The sequence below is a fragment of the Colletes latitarsis genome, chromosome 10 (assembly GCF_051014445.1).
Source record: "Colletes latitarsis isolate SP2378_abdomen chromosome 10, iyColLati1, whole genome shotgun sequence".
Taxonomy (NCBI): Eukaryota; Metazoa; Arthropoda; class Insecta; order Hymenoptera; family Colletidae; genus Colletes; species Colletes latitarsis.
In genome coordinates, this window is record NC_135143.1 from 24,158,139 (window position 1) to 24,176,506 (window position 18,368).

Genomic DNA, 18,368 nt, shown 5'->3' on the forward strand with positions numbered 1-18,368 from the left:
GTAGGACAAATAGGCTATAGTGGCCCGTTGTTTACAATTATAATGTTCATTTTAAATTACACTTAAATAACGTGAAATTAGTATATAAAGATATTTTTAATGAAGTATTTGTGCATATACGAGAAAAGGTTCATTCGTTTAAAAATCGAAAGACGCTCGAAACTTTTGCGCGACAACGTATATACGCGTCCATAGCGTGTACGATTAAAATGAATTTTTAGTAACAGAAGTTTCTCGTTGTTCGTCGTTGGAATAAATTGACGCTGGAAAATTTTGAAATTACTTTTCTGTTAGGAACCATCGAGGTCATTTTGTCAGTTTTAAAAGCATCGAAACGCATATACAGTATATAAAGTTCGCAGCGGCAATTTATTTCACCGTCGAAAGCTGACATGCTTCTGTGTGTAATTTCTTTTCCACGAACCGTTGAAAGGTAAGTAAAAAAATCGTGTCGATCGTTACGCTGAATATCCCGTGCGTTTCATTTATTTGATTCGATTATGAAACGAGGACCATTATTTGCCGGAAGTCGTGAATACGTTACCGTAGACAATAGCAGATTAAACGGGGTAGTCGATATCGAACGTAAAGAAACGAGCGAAAAATAGAAAGGATACAACGTTCGGACCATTGATAGCTTTGTAAAAGCGAACTGCATATTGAGTCTCTTACGAGAATACTAAAAATATCATCCGCATCCCATGTTTTAAAATTATTTCCGTTCGAAGAAAATCCTTTAGACTCTGTATACGATTTGTAGGTAACTGAATCCGAATGATCAATGTTTCACTTACAAAGGATACAAATTTCAGTTACGTTAAAACGTGTTTTTTTCATACCAGGCAAAATTTGACTAAATCGAGGGATTAAATGGTTTGGTCTCTGGTTAGATTCTATTATTCTATATTAATTTCTATGCTCCGGGTCGAACTTTTCTCCCCAACAGATATTTAACTAAGTCTATCCTCTGGAGACCCCGTAAATCGTATATGTTTATAATTATTGTGCGGTACTCGATTGTTTTACGCCATTAATATGATTTAGGAATCTTGTTTAGATTGTATTCTTCATCACTTATAAATAAATAGATTCTTACTCTTTGATCTTGGGGTTTGTTTGGTCCCATCCCTCAGCACGGTTCCAATACATAAAAAAGTAATTCCAGTAAAACACGAGCTCGATCGGATAGCGAGACAACGTGACATACGACCCTTGAAGTTTAACATGTGAAACGAAATGTGCGTGACACCGCCACTCCTTCAACTCCTATCACAAGCTACTCCATTTACTTGGCTATTTTATTATGCGTCTTATCTACTGAAATACTGCGGATCTTCCGTCTTGTTGCCACAGTCGCCGTAAGCTACCTTCTTCGACAGATATGATTCAGACTGTGAATTTTTGATCGTGGATCCAGTAAATTCGATCGGGGAAAAAATACTTTTACGCAGATATCGAGGACCCGAAGCGAATTAAAATGAATTACAGCGAACCCTCGCCGGATAAGGCAAATCGTCCCTACGGCAAAAATAATTTTCACGTGCATTTGCCACGTCTGTCACGCACACGCGACGCACGGATATGGATAAGGTTAATCAGAAGAATTCGTCGGTGAGTTACGGAGGACGGGAAATCGATTCCAAAGGGCCCAAGACGACGTTTCCCGTACGGTCTCAAGCGAAATAACGTCATTCCCGTCGCGGCAATATCGCTCACGAGGACACACCAACCCGTTTCGTGTACACGGGGTGCCGCAGAAATGCAGGAACCATTCATCCGGTGCTCGTCGCCTCGCGGTTTGCTGCGCAAGATTGCAATTTAAGCGATCGGCTTCGAGGCAGACCGGGAGAAGCACTTGCCGGCTCGCAATATCGAGACGTTAATAATGACAAATCTGCTGCGGGTACATCGTCGTCGGCTACGTAATTAAAACGCCCCGAAAACGCAGATAAACGCGAGTGCGCCAGCCAGGCGGACCCCGGCCGCCGTTAATGCATTTTAATTAGAGGAACGAACGCCTAATCCTCCTCGTCGTCCGAAAAAAAAAAACATTAATCCCACGCGTTAATTACAGCGTGCATCAAAGAGCACATACACGCGTGTACTGGATGGACCAACAACTTTGTCCACCTTGAATATCTTCTAAAGATACGGAGAAACTTTTCACGTAAAATCGTATGGCATGGAGGAACTCGTGATATGCAATAATTTTTATGTAAATTTAGGTTTTTTATTTTCTCACGTATCTGTTGAAACATGCAATACGAATAAAAGTTATATCATACGACTTTTATATAAGAATACACGTGTACGATATCTTTAAAAATAACGGGGTATATTCGTGGCGGTAAAAATTGTCGGTGCACCCTGTGTACGCGTGTGTCGCGAGCAGAATTTTTCCGTAGGCAGGGAACACGGCGAGGGAAACGCGAAGTTTCTCTCCGCGCGACGCGTTCTGAATTTACCAGGCAGCATCGAAACGAAGTTTACAGGGTTCTGGCGTCGAGCAAGATGAATACCGATCGACAGAGCCTCCATTGCGAAACGAGGGAAAAAAGTTCGCCGTTCGTCGGCACTCGAAAGGACATTTCCTTGGCGTCGCGACGCCGGCTCGCCTACGCTCTCGCGGAGTCTTTGCTCCCGAGAATTCACGCTCCAGTTACGTGACCGGGTCACGAGGTCGGCGTCACGGGGAAGCTACGGTGCTCAAAGGAACGCTACCGTCTACCCGACGCCGCGCCAAATAGATACACTCTAACGAAACCGTGACCGACTAAATTTTCACATCAAAGTAATTACGGGGAAAGTTCGTCGCTCGCCGGGTCGACTGACCCCTCCCCTGCAACGCGTTATAGAAATTTTTTTTCAGGATAGAATTAGATCGAGTTTCCTTAACCGCTCGAGGGGTTGCGTCGCAACCGTGTTCGAAAACGGCGATTTAGCCGCGAAAAAGTCCAAGTTTTTACCACCTCTGAACATTTTACTTTAGGTGTTATTAAGTTTGTGAATCCTTGAGAATATCCTAAAAGGTTAAGGGGATACACCGCTCAGATCTTCTCCAATGGTATACACGGTCAAACACTAATTTTTCCCAGGTGAAATATCTCCGTTCTTTAAATTAATAAACAAAATATTTTCGTACGCAGCAGCTGGTTATCCGCCGTACGCTATATCGAGGAACAAATGCAACGTTTAAACGAGGGGGTACTGTTCGCGCGTCGCTCCATCCTTCCGTCTTGCACCATACTTAATTATCCATCCCGTGTTCGTTCTCTCTGCTCTAAATATTCGCTCCTATCCTACTCTATTCAATTACTGCCCGATTGCTTAAACGTGGTGCCCCAACATATGTTTCATTCTACCTCTACATCCATTACGCAACCCACATCGTTCATCTTCCCAGCTTCGCCTAATATTTGTTCCTCGCAACTCGCTATCCGTTTTCGACTAACCTCGTTTCCCCGGGTCTTGTTAAACATTCCCATTTCCATTTTTCTAATACATTCATATCGCCGAGCCGGAAAGGAGATAAAGAGTTGGGCATCCTAGGACGAAATCGATACCCGCAGCCGGCGCAGGATACGGAAAATCGGTCGCATGAATTATCAAGAGACCGTCTTCTCGATGCAAATAGAATCCCACCCCCGCCTGGTCGGGAGAGGGGAGCAAAACGGCCAGATAATTCGATCGACGATGCAAAATAAGCGGTAGATTCGATTTGCGGGCCCGACGACCGAGTAAGTCTTCCGTTTCGGCCTCGTTTTCGCGACCAACGGGGTTCACGCAGCTCCGGGAACAAGCGGGTGATCGATAAACGGCGCGATCAAGGGGAACGGAAGGGAACTTGCGAGCGCGTCGGTCTTTTTCCAAATCGAATTACACCTGGTCGGGACCAAGTATCCGAAGCAAACGAACCCCCGTTCCGCTGGATAATTAAGTTAAACACGGTTAGAGGCAAATTAGGGTTGCGAAAGGTTGCAGGGAGTCCGGCGTTAACCGCGATATTCACTAGCGAGCGAAAAGACCAGTCGCGCAGGGCAGAAGGGCAAAAGGGAGACGAGAATTGGCCTGGCTTTTGAAAAGAACCACCGACATAAAGGACAACTACCGCTTTTGTGGCCGCCTGGAACTGAGAACGGACGTACGGTCGGGATTTTTCGGTTGCTGACCCGTAACCGAAATAAAAACAGTCATTGATCGTCTCCTCGGTAAAATTCGTTCGTTTTTATTAACATTATATCGTTCAAAATATCGGGATTCTGTCTAGATTCGTAATCGTTTATAATGAACTTTTACAACAGACGCCCGAGTTCTATATGACAATCGAAAACATTGCAATTTATAGCTGACTGATTTAAAACTGACTGACATCCTGTTCAATACAGTTTCCCAGAAAAATCTTGATCATAATTACGTGGGACATCCTGTATATATTACCACGAACGTGGATGTTTCAATGATTCTTTGCTATTATAGCGATCGTTTACCTGCACTTATGACATCAGTGAATGTCGATTTAAATATTCGTCTATCTTTCATGCATTTCAATGCTAGTGATTGTAAATGTTACCGTAAAAGTGGAAGGTTAATGAGCGTACACTCTTACTAGGAAATGTTTACGAGTACTAATTTGAATATTGAACGTGTGCTTTAATGTTTTCGATTCACATTCGCCAGCGAAAGTGTACTTTCACTGCTCGCCTTCAGCAAATGCAGTTTAGGGTTTGAACATTCATGTATATTTTCAGTAATTTTTCTCGTAAACAGAACCTGGTTCCGTTGACGAAATATTAAATATATTAGAGAAGATAGGATTATGATAGTTTTAAAAGTCATTCACAATACTGATATACAGGGTGTTCGGCCACCCCTGGGAAAAATTTTAATGGGAGATTCTAGAGGCTAAAATAAAACGAAAATCAAGAATATCAATTACTTGACTGAGGCTTCGTTAAAAAGTTATTAACAATTACATTACAAAATTTCAAATCGTTCTGGAAAAATTATTTTTGATTGCGGGGGTCAATTACAATCATTTTTGGTTATTACACATACCCTCGAAATCCTACCCACTTTCGAGAAAAAAATTCTTTTCCGAAAATATAATGTCGGACCATACCATCGATATGTTTCACTGAATTTTCATGCGAATCTTTAAAACATCATAACTTTTGAACGGATTGGACGATTTTAATGTTTAAAAAAGCAAACTACGCGTATTTTGATGGAGAATATGTACAAATCGCAAAAATATTTGAAAAGTTGGTCCTTGACCCCGCAAAATGAGAAAAACCCCATAAAAAAGGGTCCAATTTTCAAACAGCCATAACTCCTATAACAGTGAATGTATTTCAATGAAACTTTTTTCTGAAGTAGAGATCATAGGTACCTACAAAAAAGTATTAGATAACTTTTCTGTAGGACGTCAATCAAAATTACTAAAAATGAAAAAGGAATTTTTAAGAAAAATCGACAGGGGGTAGGTGCCTAAATTTTTCGGCGAAAAAAAAATTTTTCAAATCGTTCTAAAAAAATTATTTTCGGTTGCGGGGGTCAATTACAATCATTTTTGGTGAATAGACATAACCCCGAAATTCTGCGCATTTTCGAGAAAAAAATTCAGCACGTGCGTAACTTTAAACGTTAATAACTTTTTAATGAAGCCTCCATCAACAAATTGGTATTCTTGATTTTCGTCTTATTTTGGCCCCTAGAATCCCCTATTAAAATTTTTCTCAGGGGTGGTCGAACACCCTGTATGCATATAGTAATGGATGAAAACGAAATATTAAAAATCATAGTAAAAACATCCATACAGTAACAGGCGTCCATTATGAACCGGCTATTCCATTGTTCAATAGACTTTTATTGTTTCCTAATGCAACAGAAAGTTTTTTACAAGTAGGTGTTCAAGTGCAATTTTCTGTTATTTATTTTGTGATACTAAAGAAAGTGTAGGAAGCTAAGTTTTATTCTAATTAATGTTTGCCCTATCAATATTATGGACCCATCGCGATTGTACAAGCTCAGGAATACATATATGCGATTATTTCTTATATTACTATTTCGCGAATACTATGTTTTTATAGATACACGATCTAAGATGACAGCCGGAGAAAACCAGTATGAAAACTTTCTCAAACGAACTCGAAAACTCGAGAATCGAAGACAAGCGTGTAAATCACAGAGCCACAAAGGACTCTATACTTGCGATTATCGTAAAACTACATAAACTATAATTGTATTGCTATATTTTAGACTCGTATGTCATTAAAACTTTTCTATAAACTCTTTAACGCAGTTCCAGAACTTCTCTAGATGTCTGAGAAATTCATAGGTTTTGTAAGATCCACAATATTCATACTCATGCAGTTTATCTCGCGTGAAATTCTCTAAATTTATTTATCAAAATCTTTTAAATTTGACTATTCAGAGAGTCTCCGGGTTAAAAAATAAAAAGGGTATCTCGCGTTTTTACCATTTCTTCTACGACGAATATTCCTAGAAATGCGAGAGTTATTAAACAACAGGTTTAAAATGCACCCTAAAATGAGCAGGCAGCGCGGTTTCGCGGTTGCAATTACAAGTCCGAATCCAAGTTATTTCCGCGAGGCGATCGACGGCATTTACATATAAATCGGCGACGTGCAAAGCGGCTGGTATCGGAGCGATCTCGCGCGGTGGCGCTTCCTGGATCGCGTTGACGAACGACCGGGGTCGAGCGCCGGCCACAATTTATTCAATGACTGCCACCGTGGTTTCCGATCGATCTCAAAACGAAAGGGCGTCCAGGCCGATTGCGTAACCAGTAAGCACGCGACGAACGTTCGCTCGATTAAGCTTCAACGTGTCACCGATAATTCGCTTCATAATTATATGAACCTAGAGAGAGAGAGGGAGTGAGAGAGCCAAGATGACCTATCACACTCCCTTTATCTCGTTTCTAAATACAGCGACTCGTGAAATTGATCGCATCGTAATACGATCGACCCTCCACGTACACGGTTTTTTTGCGACTTTTTCCGCAGCTACAAGTTACAACTTTTTACAACTGTTTGTACGACATAGATCCTACGATATATGCATCGAGATTAAAACAAAACGTGGAAGAAGGATCGACACCACAGAAGAATATTTTGAAAGAAATCAAACTAAAATTATACTTGCACAAAATATAATAAATAATATGTAGAATGTACGTATGATTTTCCTTTAACCTTTCCATTGTGATGTTAAATCATATTGTTCATCATATCTAGTAATTACCATGTTCAATATGTTTTGTAGTTTTTGTATTAATGTAACGCTTTAAAGTATACATATATCAAGCACCTTTCCAAACATTTATAATCAAAGATTACTGTTTTATTAAACGAAAAGTATAACAAAGGAACGTACTCGAATAATTTCAAGAGCCGCTGTATACATACAGTGAGGGTGTTTTCGAACGATCGGAAGCAGAGGGAGAACAGTTGTATACAAAATTCCTGTGCAACGTGGGTGTCGATACCGTGAAATTAAAATTCGGAATCTGTTGGCAACGTCTCGAGATCACGGTATATAAAATAACTCGACATTTTTCGGACGAGATTCGAGAAAGCTATGCGAGCAAAAATTCTTCTATCTCGGCTGTCTGAGCAACGCGAGTAAACTAGCCCCGGTAATCGAATTTCTAAGCGAGCCGAGAACCCCGTCGTAGCTGCTCCTGATTTCTCGTTAAAGAGACAGGCTAACTGCTCGGCTCTGTGTATTTTCTTTCAAGGAACCAACCCACCTTGCAGAATATAGTATTTTTTTTCACACCTCGCTGGGCGATACATTGCGTTTTAACACAGGCCGGCGTTCCACATACGTCGTTACATACAAATTGAATTTCCGTTACGGTTTTATCGCTTCGTGCAATAAAATCGATAAAAGTTGTTCATCTGCTAAATGAAAATTGATTTTCAACAAATTTTGACGTAACTTACGTCTTATAATATCTATATGTATTGCTGGTAGAAGTATAAGAGAACTTTTTTTAATTTCTCTCACATTTGTAGTATCAAATAAAATATTTAAAACGGCAGTATAGATGGTGATCCATTCGATAATGCCAGCAAATGTTTGTAACAAAAATTCGATATTTTCGATAGGTACAAAATAATAAACGAGTATTTTTTTATAAATTGATATGTATGATATACGTAGAAAAGATCAACTTTGATATTTCTAACGAAACCATGTTTGAATATATTAGTCGATGCAGTCCGTAATTTCTTATGAAAAAGTATTTGAAATAAAATCTCATTAATTTAGGAGATATTTTAATTTCAATATAACTATAGCAATAGCCTGAGCTACCGAGATTACTCTATTTATACTACTATCTCTTTTATCTCTTCGTGTTCTACTCTGTCTAAAAAAAAAGACATCCGTATAAGCACAGTGGCCTTGATAGGCCAGTTTGCATAGAGATTAATATAATACGTACGATATCTACCATCATATGATTTTATGGATGTTTGTAAACAAACGTTGTTATGAACTCTACTTCCAATCGATTAGCACGGTCTTATCTCACAATGTGTTACGAACATATTTGCTTCATAATTTACGTCTACGATTATTAAACTGGCAGATTACGCTCGAAATGAAATCGTTGATCTAGGTCAGTGGTTCTTAACCTGGGGTCAAGAATCAATTTATCTTTATCTTCTGAACGATTTGAAAATTAATTTTCCAATTCAATGTACCGTATTCTTTTCGGAATCTCTTTTCCATAAAACTGGAGGACATGTTTCAGTTCTGATAGTAAACATTACGCGCGTTGATTTCGTTTACCTCGATTCGCCATTTTTAAATTCACCTACAGTCGCTAAACGTTTTTGTGAAATTCCTTCGATGCAATTACCCCTGTGCCGGTAATGGTATGGCTGCTAGTCGTTTTCTAATTTTAACTTCTACGTAAGTGTCGCGATGTTAAGCGTTTAATTGTGCAACGCGACGCATCACGTCGCGGCGCAAAACTCGGAAAGACGCTCGAGATGACCCGCGACACTGCGTTTTTGAACGACCCGTCGTCGATGACGGTGTCGATATCATCGACACCGAAATGGGTCATGGCGATTCAAAGATGTCAGATGTTTTACGCGCGCGGACAAAAACGCGACAGGCAGACGATAGGAAACCACAAGTAGTTTACTAACAACGAAAAGGTTATAAGTTCGCGCTGGTGCTCAACAATTCATCCAATTAGGAAATTTTTGTCCCGTTTCCGCGTGGCGTACCCGTTCCACTTTTTGCTCGCGAGAAGGACTCCGCTTCTCTCGAGAGGGTGCATTAAAACAGTTTTCGAGAAACGTTTGCTCGAGAGAAAAAAAAACCGACTGGCAAAGAAAATTTAAACTCTACGGTCTTTGCCCCCCCCCCCCACCCTCTCCGGGCGTTTCGTCGCGTGTTTCCCGACAGTTGCGTGTATTAACAAAAAATGGAACGAAAGTTTTGCAAAGTGTTCAGCGGCGACTGTCTTCAACCGGAGAAAAAGACGAGGAGAAACCGCTCGCTCGCGAGCATTTGACTCGCGAGCAATTTTCAGCTACCGTTGTCTGGCAAGTTTCCCCGCGGCGAACTGCGTTCCGTCTTTTTAAATTACTCTACCGGATACACGTAGCCACGACCAACAAAAGTATGGCGAATACGAGCGCCTGTAAAGAGACGTCTGCCACCCCTCGACTGCCTACCGTTAATTTGCCATTACGTAATTGCTGTCGTCGGGTCAAAATTTTGTCCTCAACGCGATCCTCGACAGTTTTTGATTCAACGTTTCTAATTGCTACGCCTTCAAATATTTTTCCAGCGTTACTAAAAGCGCGCTAGTCGTTCCATTCGCAAAAACGCCCCGGTTGTACATGTTCGTAGTACGTTGCAATAAAACGGACAAGACTATCTGGTAAACCCTTTGTTGCCTTTTTAACGAAACAAATCTTTTACGTATTCTGTGTGTTTGATAACGTTGAAGTCCAAAAAGACCTCATTATTTCTGCAGCTATATTACGTTTGTGGTTCTGAAGCTGAACTCGATGAAGGTATATTTAGAGGCAAATTTAATTATAATTATAAAGATTCAAGAACGTTTCGCTGAATTCACCCTCGTAGAAAACGCTTAAAATGTTTTCTCTAAACTGCGTTCTTGATATTAAATTGTAACACATGTTAACTGAATTGAATATTAAACGCCAACTAAATTCTTTATATTGATTTCCAATATTGTTAAATTATAAAACAATATAGAAGGCATAAAATATCATATTTTTTTTAATGATTTATAGTGACCGGTACTAGGGAAATGTGCGGGAATCTCTTCTGGACGTATCTTATTAAAATCTAAAATCCAAGTTTATTAGAAAGACTCTATTTAGAAACTTCGAAAAGAAAACGAGCTTAGAATCAAATGTATTTGCAGTTAATAAGAGTGTGCAGAAGCAATTAAAAACATAACGGAGTCTCACCTGAGGTAGACAGCGATGACCATCGGCGGCCTGTCCATTCTCAGGTCGGTGGGGTTGGACGGATGCAGAAACACCGGCACGTGGAGCTTGGACCTCGGATAGAGCGGCCCGTGCGGTACCAGCAGCGTCAAAGAATCGTCGGCCTTGAGCTCCTTGTAGTCGGCTCGGTTCGGAGCAAGGGGCACCTGTCCGAGCGGTGTGACTGGCTGAATCTGAACTCTCGGCCTGCAGAAGCCGGCCCCGCTGTCCGTGGAACCGGCGTCCTCCGTCCGTGGCTCGAGAACGGAGTAGGCGACTTGCACGAGCCTTGGCAGGCTCTTGGCGACCTTGACCCGACCGGAAGCGTCCGGCGGAGGTAACGGTGCCCACCAATCGGCCGGTATGGTGATCTGAGCGAGACAGACTCCGTTCTCTCCGTCGGGACTGCAGGCCGCCGTCAGGACGGACGACGAGGACGAGGACGAGTAGATTGAGGAGGAGGAGGAAGAAGAAGAAGACGAAGAAGAAGACGAAGAGGAGGAGGAGGAGGATGAGGAGGATGAGGAGTAGGTTTTCCCGTTGTTTCTGCTTGCTGTGCTTCTGGACGGGGATGCTAGACTCGCATGCAGGACCACGCAGACCCTTTGATGCCTCGCCAACAGCAACTGACGTCTACCGCCAGCTTCACTTCCGGCGTGGAAGAGCACTCTGAGCACCGGAGAGTCGCGCGGCACGCTGTTCCCAACCAGATGAGCGGACATGTCCAGGTGACGCGCCCCAAGCTCCTGCGCGTCCAGGATCGTCGCCGCCGTCAGATTTCGTCGCGTTTCCGGGCCCGGAAGCGCGTCTAGCGGGTCGGGGACTATATAGCGAGCCGGCACGGTCTGCTTCGTGCTAAATGGACCGTACGTCGCGCGAACGGAGACCGGCTCGCTTGTCTGAAACACCGTGAATTTGTCTATCGAGAGGACGGACCCTGGCGGCGGCGACGGTGCCCCGCTGCTCGTCGACGTTCCCGTCGACGGTGATATCGCCGGGACGGCGTCCCCTCGTGCTGGATAGAACTGCCTCGGCGTGTGCTTCAGAAAGAATCCGCCATCTTTGTTCTCGAAGTGAACCTCCACCGATGCCGCCACGTCTGTAACGAAACCATCACTTCGGATCAGCGATAACACCATTATTTATGCGACTATCATAGAATACAGAATAACACGATTATGTAGGTACAATGAAATAAGAAATAAACAAAATAAACTAATGATTAATACGTTGCCGCTGTCATTTTGAACGAAACCATTCCCAAGCTAGACGAGTCGATTTGATAACTATTTTATTTTTGCAAGAATTAATATTCAGATTCCTGATGGATATTGATTTTCATTTTACTTCCAAACGCTCATTATATTATCCATTATTTAGTAGTAAATGACGTTTGGCGATGGATTAATAACAAGAGTTAATTTGTAATTGGTAGTCAACAAGTTAAAAATGCACACAAAATGTTAAAATGTTAATGCTATTTTCGTTCCTTGGTTTTGTGTTTAATTATTAATATAAGTATACACTACAACGGTAGAAAATAAACTTATCTAGTACCTTAGCAGCGTGTCATGAACCAACAAGCGATCTAGATTTCCTTAGGGTATGATCTCAAACAAATATTGCGGTTTGTCGACGAACACACTAGGGAGCGATTATTGACATACTAAAAAATTAATGGTTCTGCGTCTAAGGAAGCGGTTAGAGAAGGCTACAGTCCCAGACATCATTATTTCAAATACCAGTACTTTATAACAACGATTTTAAAAATGAATTCTTTTTGACCTTTTCAAAGATATCTATAATTTGATTAATTTTAAAAAAATCGTTTATAGATCAATATTCCTTTGATATTAATATTAAGAAATTGCAAGCAACGATTTTTTTAAATACCTAAGTTTTGGAAATTCGACACAATTAGGATCAATGATTTATTTTTCAAGAGGCTAAATATTTATTTTAAAAGATATCGGTGGATCATCGTCTTCAAAGTAACGTTCGATAAATTTTCAATATAAAAATTTATAAGAGCTATAAATTGCATTCTTCTTTTTCTCATTTCAAGTTAATAGAAGCGATTGGATTAATTGGTATGAGCTACCGGTCAGACGGTAGCATCGTGTTGGCGATCGCTATTGGTTTACTTTGCATAGTATGAATCTAGCAGCAGGAGATCGCAAATAAAACACGGAGTAGGGGAATTTTAATTATCCGTTTCTTTCCGAAAGACTGAAATTAATTTTCAGAGGATGTAAGCGTGTTTTCCTTAGCGCTGTAATAAATCCGTTGGCGTCGCGGAAGAACGTTTCCATTACACCCGAGTAATTTACAGAATTTATATCCGCATTAAATTAACATAGAAATGAACACGGGTGAAGCACGGCATCGCGTGCGCCTTGCAAAGAGCCAAACTTTGCAACATCGTTCGTCTCTATACTAAACAACTAGAGAGAATGTCTCTGGATGGAATTTAAATTTAGCGATCTGAATTTTTCCTAATAAAGTCCTTCTGCTATATACGACGATTTACAAGTGCTTTTAAAACGTATATATACTCGGTGTGTAATATTTTTCTAATTTGGTCTCTGTAGGTAGGATATAAAGAAGGATGTTAAAAAACCACCCCTTTTGGTGTCACCTGAAAAGAAAAAATGTACAGAGTACCTTTAAGAATGCTTTCCGAAGACGATGGAAAAATTGTTAGAAACTATATTTCATATTCCATATTCCATATTTAAAATAAATAAAATAAATCGAAAATCGAAGAATAACAAGAATAACTTCTCGTCCGTTAAAATATTATGAACGTAATTTCATTTTCAACACGATGTGGAAAATTGTCGTAATCCGTGGTTTGTCTTGTCTTGTTAAAAATTCTAACTCTTAAAAGATGGATATTTGTGGTAGGAGGCGGGACGCGAGGAAGCAATTGTGCCCCTCTGGGCGCGCCACTGACTCAGGGGCATTCTTTATAGCTCCGTGCAGTATATGTATACTTTCCAAGGTACACACTGGTCGACTTATTACACGAGGGAGCTTCGATTCGCTCCACTCCGGTCGAGTGCACATCTCGATAAAAATTCCCTACATACAAGTTCGAGTGAAAAGTCGTGTAGAAATATCAATGGTATCCTCCCCGTATTGCGTTATTTTCCTCGCGGCATCGACACCCTTTCTTCCCCCGTATTCCTGATAAATCGTGGAATTCGTTTCGCCGGTTGATCGCGAGTCGCGGGATCGTTCGCGATAAGGCACAGTTCGGAAATTTCTCCCCGTCGGAACAAAGTTCGCGTACTTATGCGCGTTCGAAAGTCCGCACAGGTGAACGGAGAAGTTGTAAATCGCGGCGTGGCAAGGCGTGGCGTGGCGTGGCACGGCGCGACTGCGCTCGATTCGGACATAAATTTCCGGGGAAATCCCCCGTTAAGCGCCAGCTGCCTGCACACCCTCTTCTGCAAAACGTAGAACACGCGGAAAGGTGAGACCGATCCGGCCACGGACGCTTATCTTTCGGCGCTACTAGCTCGACGGTCCCCGTGTCTTGCCCGAGCAATCTTTTTTCCGTCTCGCGAGCCAAAAAGAATTCGTTTAACCCCCCTATGACTTTCGAGTCACATACCCACGCAGGGAGCCTCCGAACGTGTACAGCCGTGAGGCGATTATTTGTATAAAAATAATTATAAAATATAGAGTGAAATTTTTTCCTGCGTAGCTTAGTTCTCGAGAAAACTTGGTACGCTCACTTGCTGTTTTTTATTTTGACCGAAAAACGGTTCTAGAGGTGTCTCCGTCATTTCGAAGGAATTCTGTTTTTTTTTTTGGTACGTTTGTTAATGTTTCTAATGCGCCATATCAATATATTAAAGATTAATTTTACTCTTCGAAAACATAGTAGCGATCGATTCGTACACACGATCGTTCTGTCTAATTATTATTGAACATATAATTTATCGAAATTAAGCGTGCGATGGAGATTTGTTGAAAAGAAAGCTTCGTACAGTCTCTAGACTGTTTACCAAAAAGTGCGTTCGATCGTTCTCGTTTCATGGCAACAAGATGTTTACTGTTTTGAATTTATTCAGCATTCGAATACAATATGCTTCGCGAGCTCGCAAATCGAAGATGCTCCTTCTATCGAGAACCGGAGGTCGTCGTTATCGAAGTTGGTATCGCAGCTTCACTTATACGGGGGCACGTCGAACCATTGGTGCCTCTTCGGTTGGCTCTCGTCCAGCTCGTACTCCAAACATCGTCTAGGATAGCTGTCAGGGATCGTTAGAAGGTCCTCTTTAAAGTGGTTCAGACTCGAACGCTTTCGAAATGGTCGAATAATCCGGGCAAATCCGTACGATCGATAAACACCTACTCTCGCCATAAGGTCTGTTGCAAGCATACATTGGGCTATTCTAATGGGTTGGTACATACGTTGGAAGCTGACTTTTTTTTACAAGTTACAAGTCAATATATTTTTTTTATTGTCGCGAGTCATTGCAAAACTGAGCTTTCACGCGTTCTTCGTCGAACTCGGACGATCGACTAAAACTCATCGTTTATGCCAAAATTACAATACAACATTCTTCGTGTATGGCACAAACGACCCAACAGCCTTAGGTACTTTTGAGACGTCCATTTTTATTTCTCTTTATAAAAACTAAATACTTGTAATAAAACTTATGGCAAAACTAGACGCATTCGTAATTATACTGGATATAGCGTTGTTCAACTCACATCGACGCGCGTTTGCAACCAACGATTGGGTAATCCTCGCGAAAGCATTTAGTGTCTAAGACGTTGAAATAGAAATATCCTACGCTGTTGCTGGCGCCATCCTCGGATCGACGGAGACAGTCGATGAACTTCTCGTCGCAGGAACATTGCAACCTGTTAAACAGATTCTCGATTCGTCTCCACCATCAATCTCCTGTCGCTTTCCCCTGTCACGCTAGTCGGTGAATGTTCCGTTCTCGTCACCTCCCACACATCGTTCGCGGTTAAGGTTCCCATTAGAATCGTTTACAAAATTAATCTTTTTATTATATCCTCTTAACAGGTTAAAAATATTAAATTGTACCTTGCTTGGGACATCACTCAAGCGTCATACTTTAATTTTGATGGAACTTGGTATACTAATAGGGTATTGAAAAATATTGGGCACATATTTTTTTCAGCTACCGATATACACATTGAAGGGGTGTTTTCCACCCCCAAACACAATTCCTTAAGAATCTCGAAAACTAACGAAGATAGACAGAAATGTATGATTTTTCATGGATAACACGATGGCGTAAATGAAAACATTGCAAAGTTATAGGTGAAAAGTAGCAAGCGAATGCAACGGGAGCGTATTTAGTGAACTTTAAAGTTAATTTAAAGAAAAAAGTGATCGCTTGATCTCGATCGATAGACGCTCATGTCAGTAACAAAAGGAAAGAAATGTACAAAAACAGAGGAAAAAATTTGTTAATTTTTGACTACGATTTTAGAGAAATTTGCCACTGTGCGAAGGCCTCTGATCTTGACTCGGCGTTCGATATTCGTCGCGCGTGATTCATGCGAGGCAGCAGCCGTCCCGACACGCCTACAACTCGCGCGCACGTTACGCCTAATCGCCGAGCAATTTCTCACCGAACGCTGGACATTCGGTCGGCAAAAATTCCGCGTGGGCGTGCACGCGAACTCGGCATTATCACGATCGTTAACGCTCGCGTGGAACGGCCGCGAAGTGTCCTGGTAATTCGTGGTACCTCGTGGTATATCTCCCCGAACTCTCTCTATTTGTGTTTGTGTTTTTACGTTACGATCCGCTGACAAATGAAAATTTAAGGCATTCGTGACACGAATCCTTACAGACGGTATCGAGGCTTACAGTGTCGAGTAAAATGTAATTGCAATTTACAATTGACCATCGACGAATGATCATCAACTGCTGTCCAGAATACGAGGTGCGGCTATTAAATAACGGGGGTGACGCTGCTTGACACCCTGTGCACAGAACATGTCTGGTTCTTTGTCGAGGGAACCGCGCACCGATCGAGGAAAAACCGTCGCTCGAAGGAATGGGAACTAATTTAAAAGCGACCAGCCGCCTCGAGACGCGACTGCGCCGAAAGAAACTTTTACCGCGAAAGACGGATGCCGCCGTGGGTTTCGAGAACCGAGGGAAGAACACGCTCACCGACTAGCAAAGAAAAACCCCAAAGACGAAACGAATGAACTTTTGGAAGAGACCTGGTGTAGAAGGTGGGATTAGTCAGACCGTGCTTGCTCTGTCCGGCCTCGATCACGTCGGCGCACATATCGTGTTCCCGGCAGCACGCGTCCGTTTCCATAAATTTCCCGAGGTCGTCCGGACTCGTCGCCACGTTACCGCTTCCGCACCATTTCGTCCCTGTCGGAAGGAAGTTACAAGAGAACCGGGAAAACTCGTTACGTACGATCCTGAACCCTCCCCGAGTCTCGATCTTTTACGCTCACGCGGTTCGATCTACTCCCCCTTGCGCAGCGGGACCGAATTTATTAACCCCGGAGGGAGCAATATGTTAAATAATTTGGGAAACTTGTCGATGTCGACACGGACGATTTTTTAACGCGTTCACTGCCAGACCAACGCCCTCAATTTTAATATTTTTACAGCCTCGTTAAAATTCAGGAGCATCTAGATTTGTTTTCTTTAACCCTTTGCACTCCAATTCAGTCGATTCAAAGTTTACGCGAATTTAATTAACGAAACGAATGAAAGAAAATTTTAATTACGAGCATTTACAAATTTGTCTGGGAGAAAGAACGGTTTTTTTAACTCCCTAAATTGACGCCAGAAAATTGCACCGAAGTAACTAGTCGGTCCTATTAAAATAAATTCTTGGAGTGCAAATGGGTTAACGTCTGATTTTGAGAATTATTTTCTTTAGCTCCTCAATGGAAAATCGTGTTACCCATATACTGGGTGCCGTGACAGACACTCTTCCATTTAATTAATCCAGGTGTTCGGCCACCTCTGGGAAAAATTTGGATTGAAGCTTCCTTAAAAAGTTATTAACATTTAAAGTTCCATACTGGTCGGAAAATTTTTCAGCGAAATTAAAAAATTCCAAATCGTATTAAAAAAAATTATTTTTGGTCGCAGGGGTCAATTACAATCATTTTTGGTGGATACACATACCCCCGAAATCCTACACACTTTCGAGAAAAAAATTCGTGTAGGTGTACAAATTTTATTAATAATATATATACCAACAAATTGGTATTCTTGACTTTCGTCTTATTTTGGCCTCTAGAATCTCTTATTAAAATTTTTCCCAGGGATGGCCGAAAACGCTGTACACGTGCACTTGATGAAAGCTATTGTGAATTTTCCTTAGATATCGAATCAACGGTCTTGCGAAGCATACTGTAAATTGAAATTTTCGCCCGAATCCCGTTTCGTTCCGCTGTGATTTTTACCTGGGAATATCAGATTCATTCTCTGATCCGGTGTCTCGGAGATGTCGTTGTCGTTGTCGTCGTCGTTTCTATTGTCGTCTCTATAGTAAATCACCCATGCGTGAACCGAGACGTCTAGAGAGAGCCAGAACGCTAGGATCGCCGTCGGTCCCAGGACGTGCATCGTTCCACGTTGAAACGGACGTCGTACAAAAGGTAGTCGAACACGAAAGAGGTGGCCCAAGAACACGGCAAAGGAGAGCCTCTCTCGTTGGGGAAAAGCGGTTCCTTCCGGCGGCGTACAGGGAACGAGAACGCACAGCCCGTTGGTTCTTGCCGCTTATATGAAAAAGCCCTTCCCTTCCTTCCTTCCCTCGTTTCGACCCACTTTCGTCGCATCTAATCGCGAGAATTAACGCGCGGCGTACGAAATAGGCGGCC

The 18,368-nt window shown here is 41.9% G+C and overlaps 2 protein-coding genes across 5 annotated transcripts in view; both read right to left on the minus strand.

The window, feature by feature from the left end:
• The window catches only part of Dtn (transmembrane protein 132C dtn), a 114,853-nt gene that overhangs the window by 39,695 nt on the left and 56,790 nt on the right, over positions 1 to 18,368 (minus strand). For all 4 annotated transcript variants that reach the window (XR_013080529.1, XR_013080528.1, XM_076775598.1 and 1 more), the window contains exon 2: positions 10,491 to 11,607. Coding sequence is in view for 2 of the 4 variants with exons in the window: in XM_076775598.1 (XP_076631713.1) it covers positions 10,491 to 11,607 (1,117 nt within the window). In the remaining 2 variants the exon portion in view is untranslated. The remainder of the gene's footprint in view (positions 1 to 10,490; positions 11,608 to 18,368) is intronic.
• On the minus strand, positions 14,539 to 18,206 carry Pla2 (phospholipase A2). Its single transcript, XM_076774406.1, has 4 exons — positions 17,949 to 18,206; positions 16,737 to 16,896; positions 15,237 to 15,389; positions 14,539 to 14,770 (listed from the first exon to the last, which is right to left on the minus strand). Exons 1-4 carry the CDS (start codon positions 18,109 to 18,111, stop codon positions 14,686 to 14,688), a joined length of 561 nt encoding a protein of 186 aa, XP_076630521.1. The 5' UTR covers positions 18,112 to 18,206; the 3' UTR covers positions 14,539 to 14,685.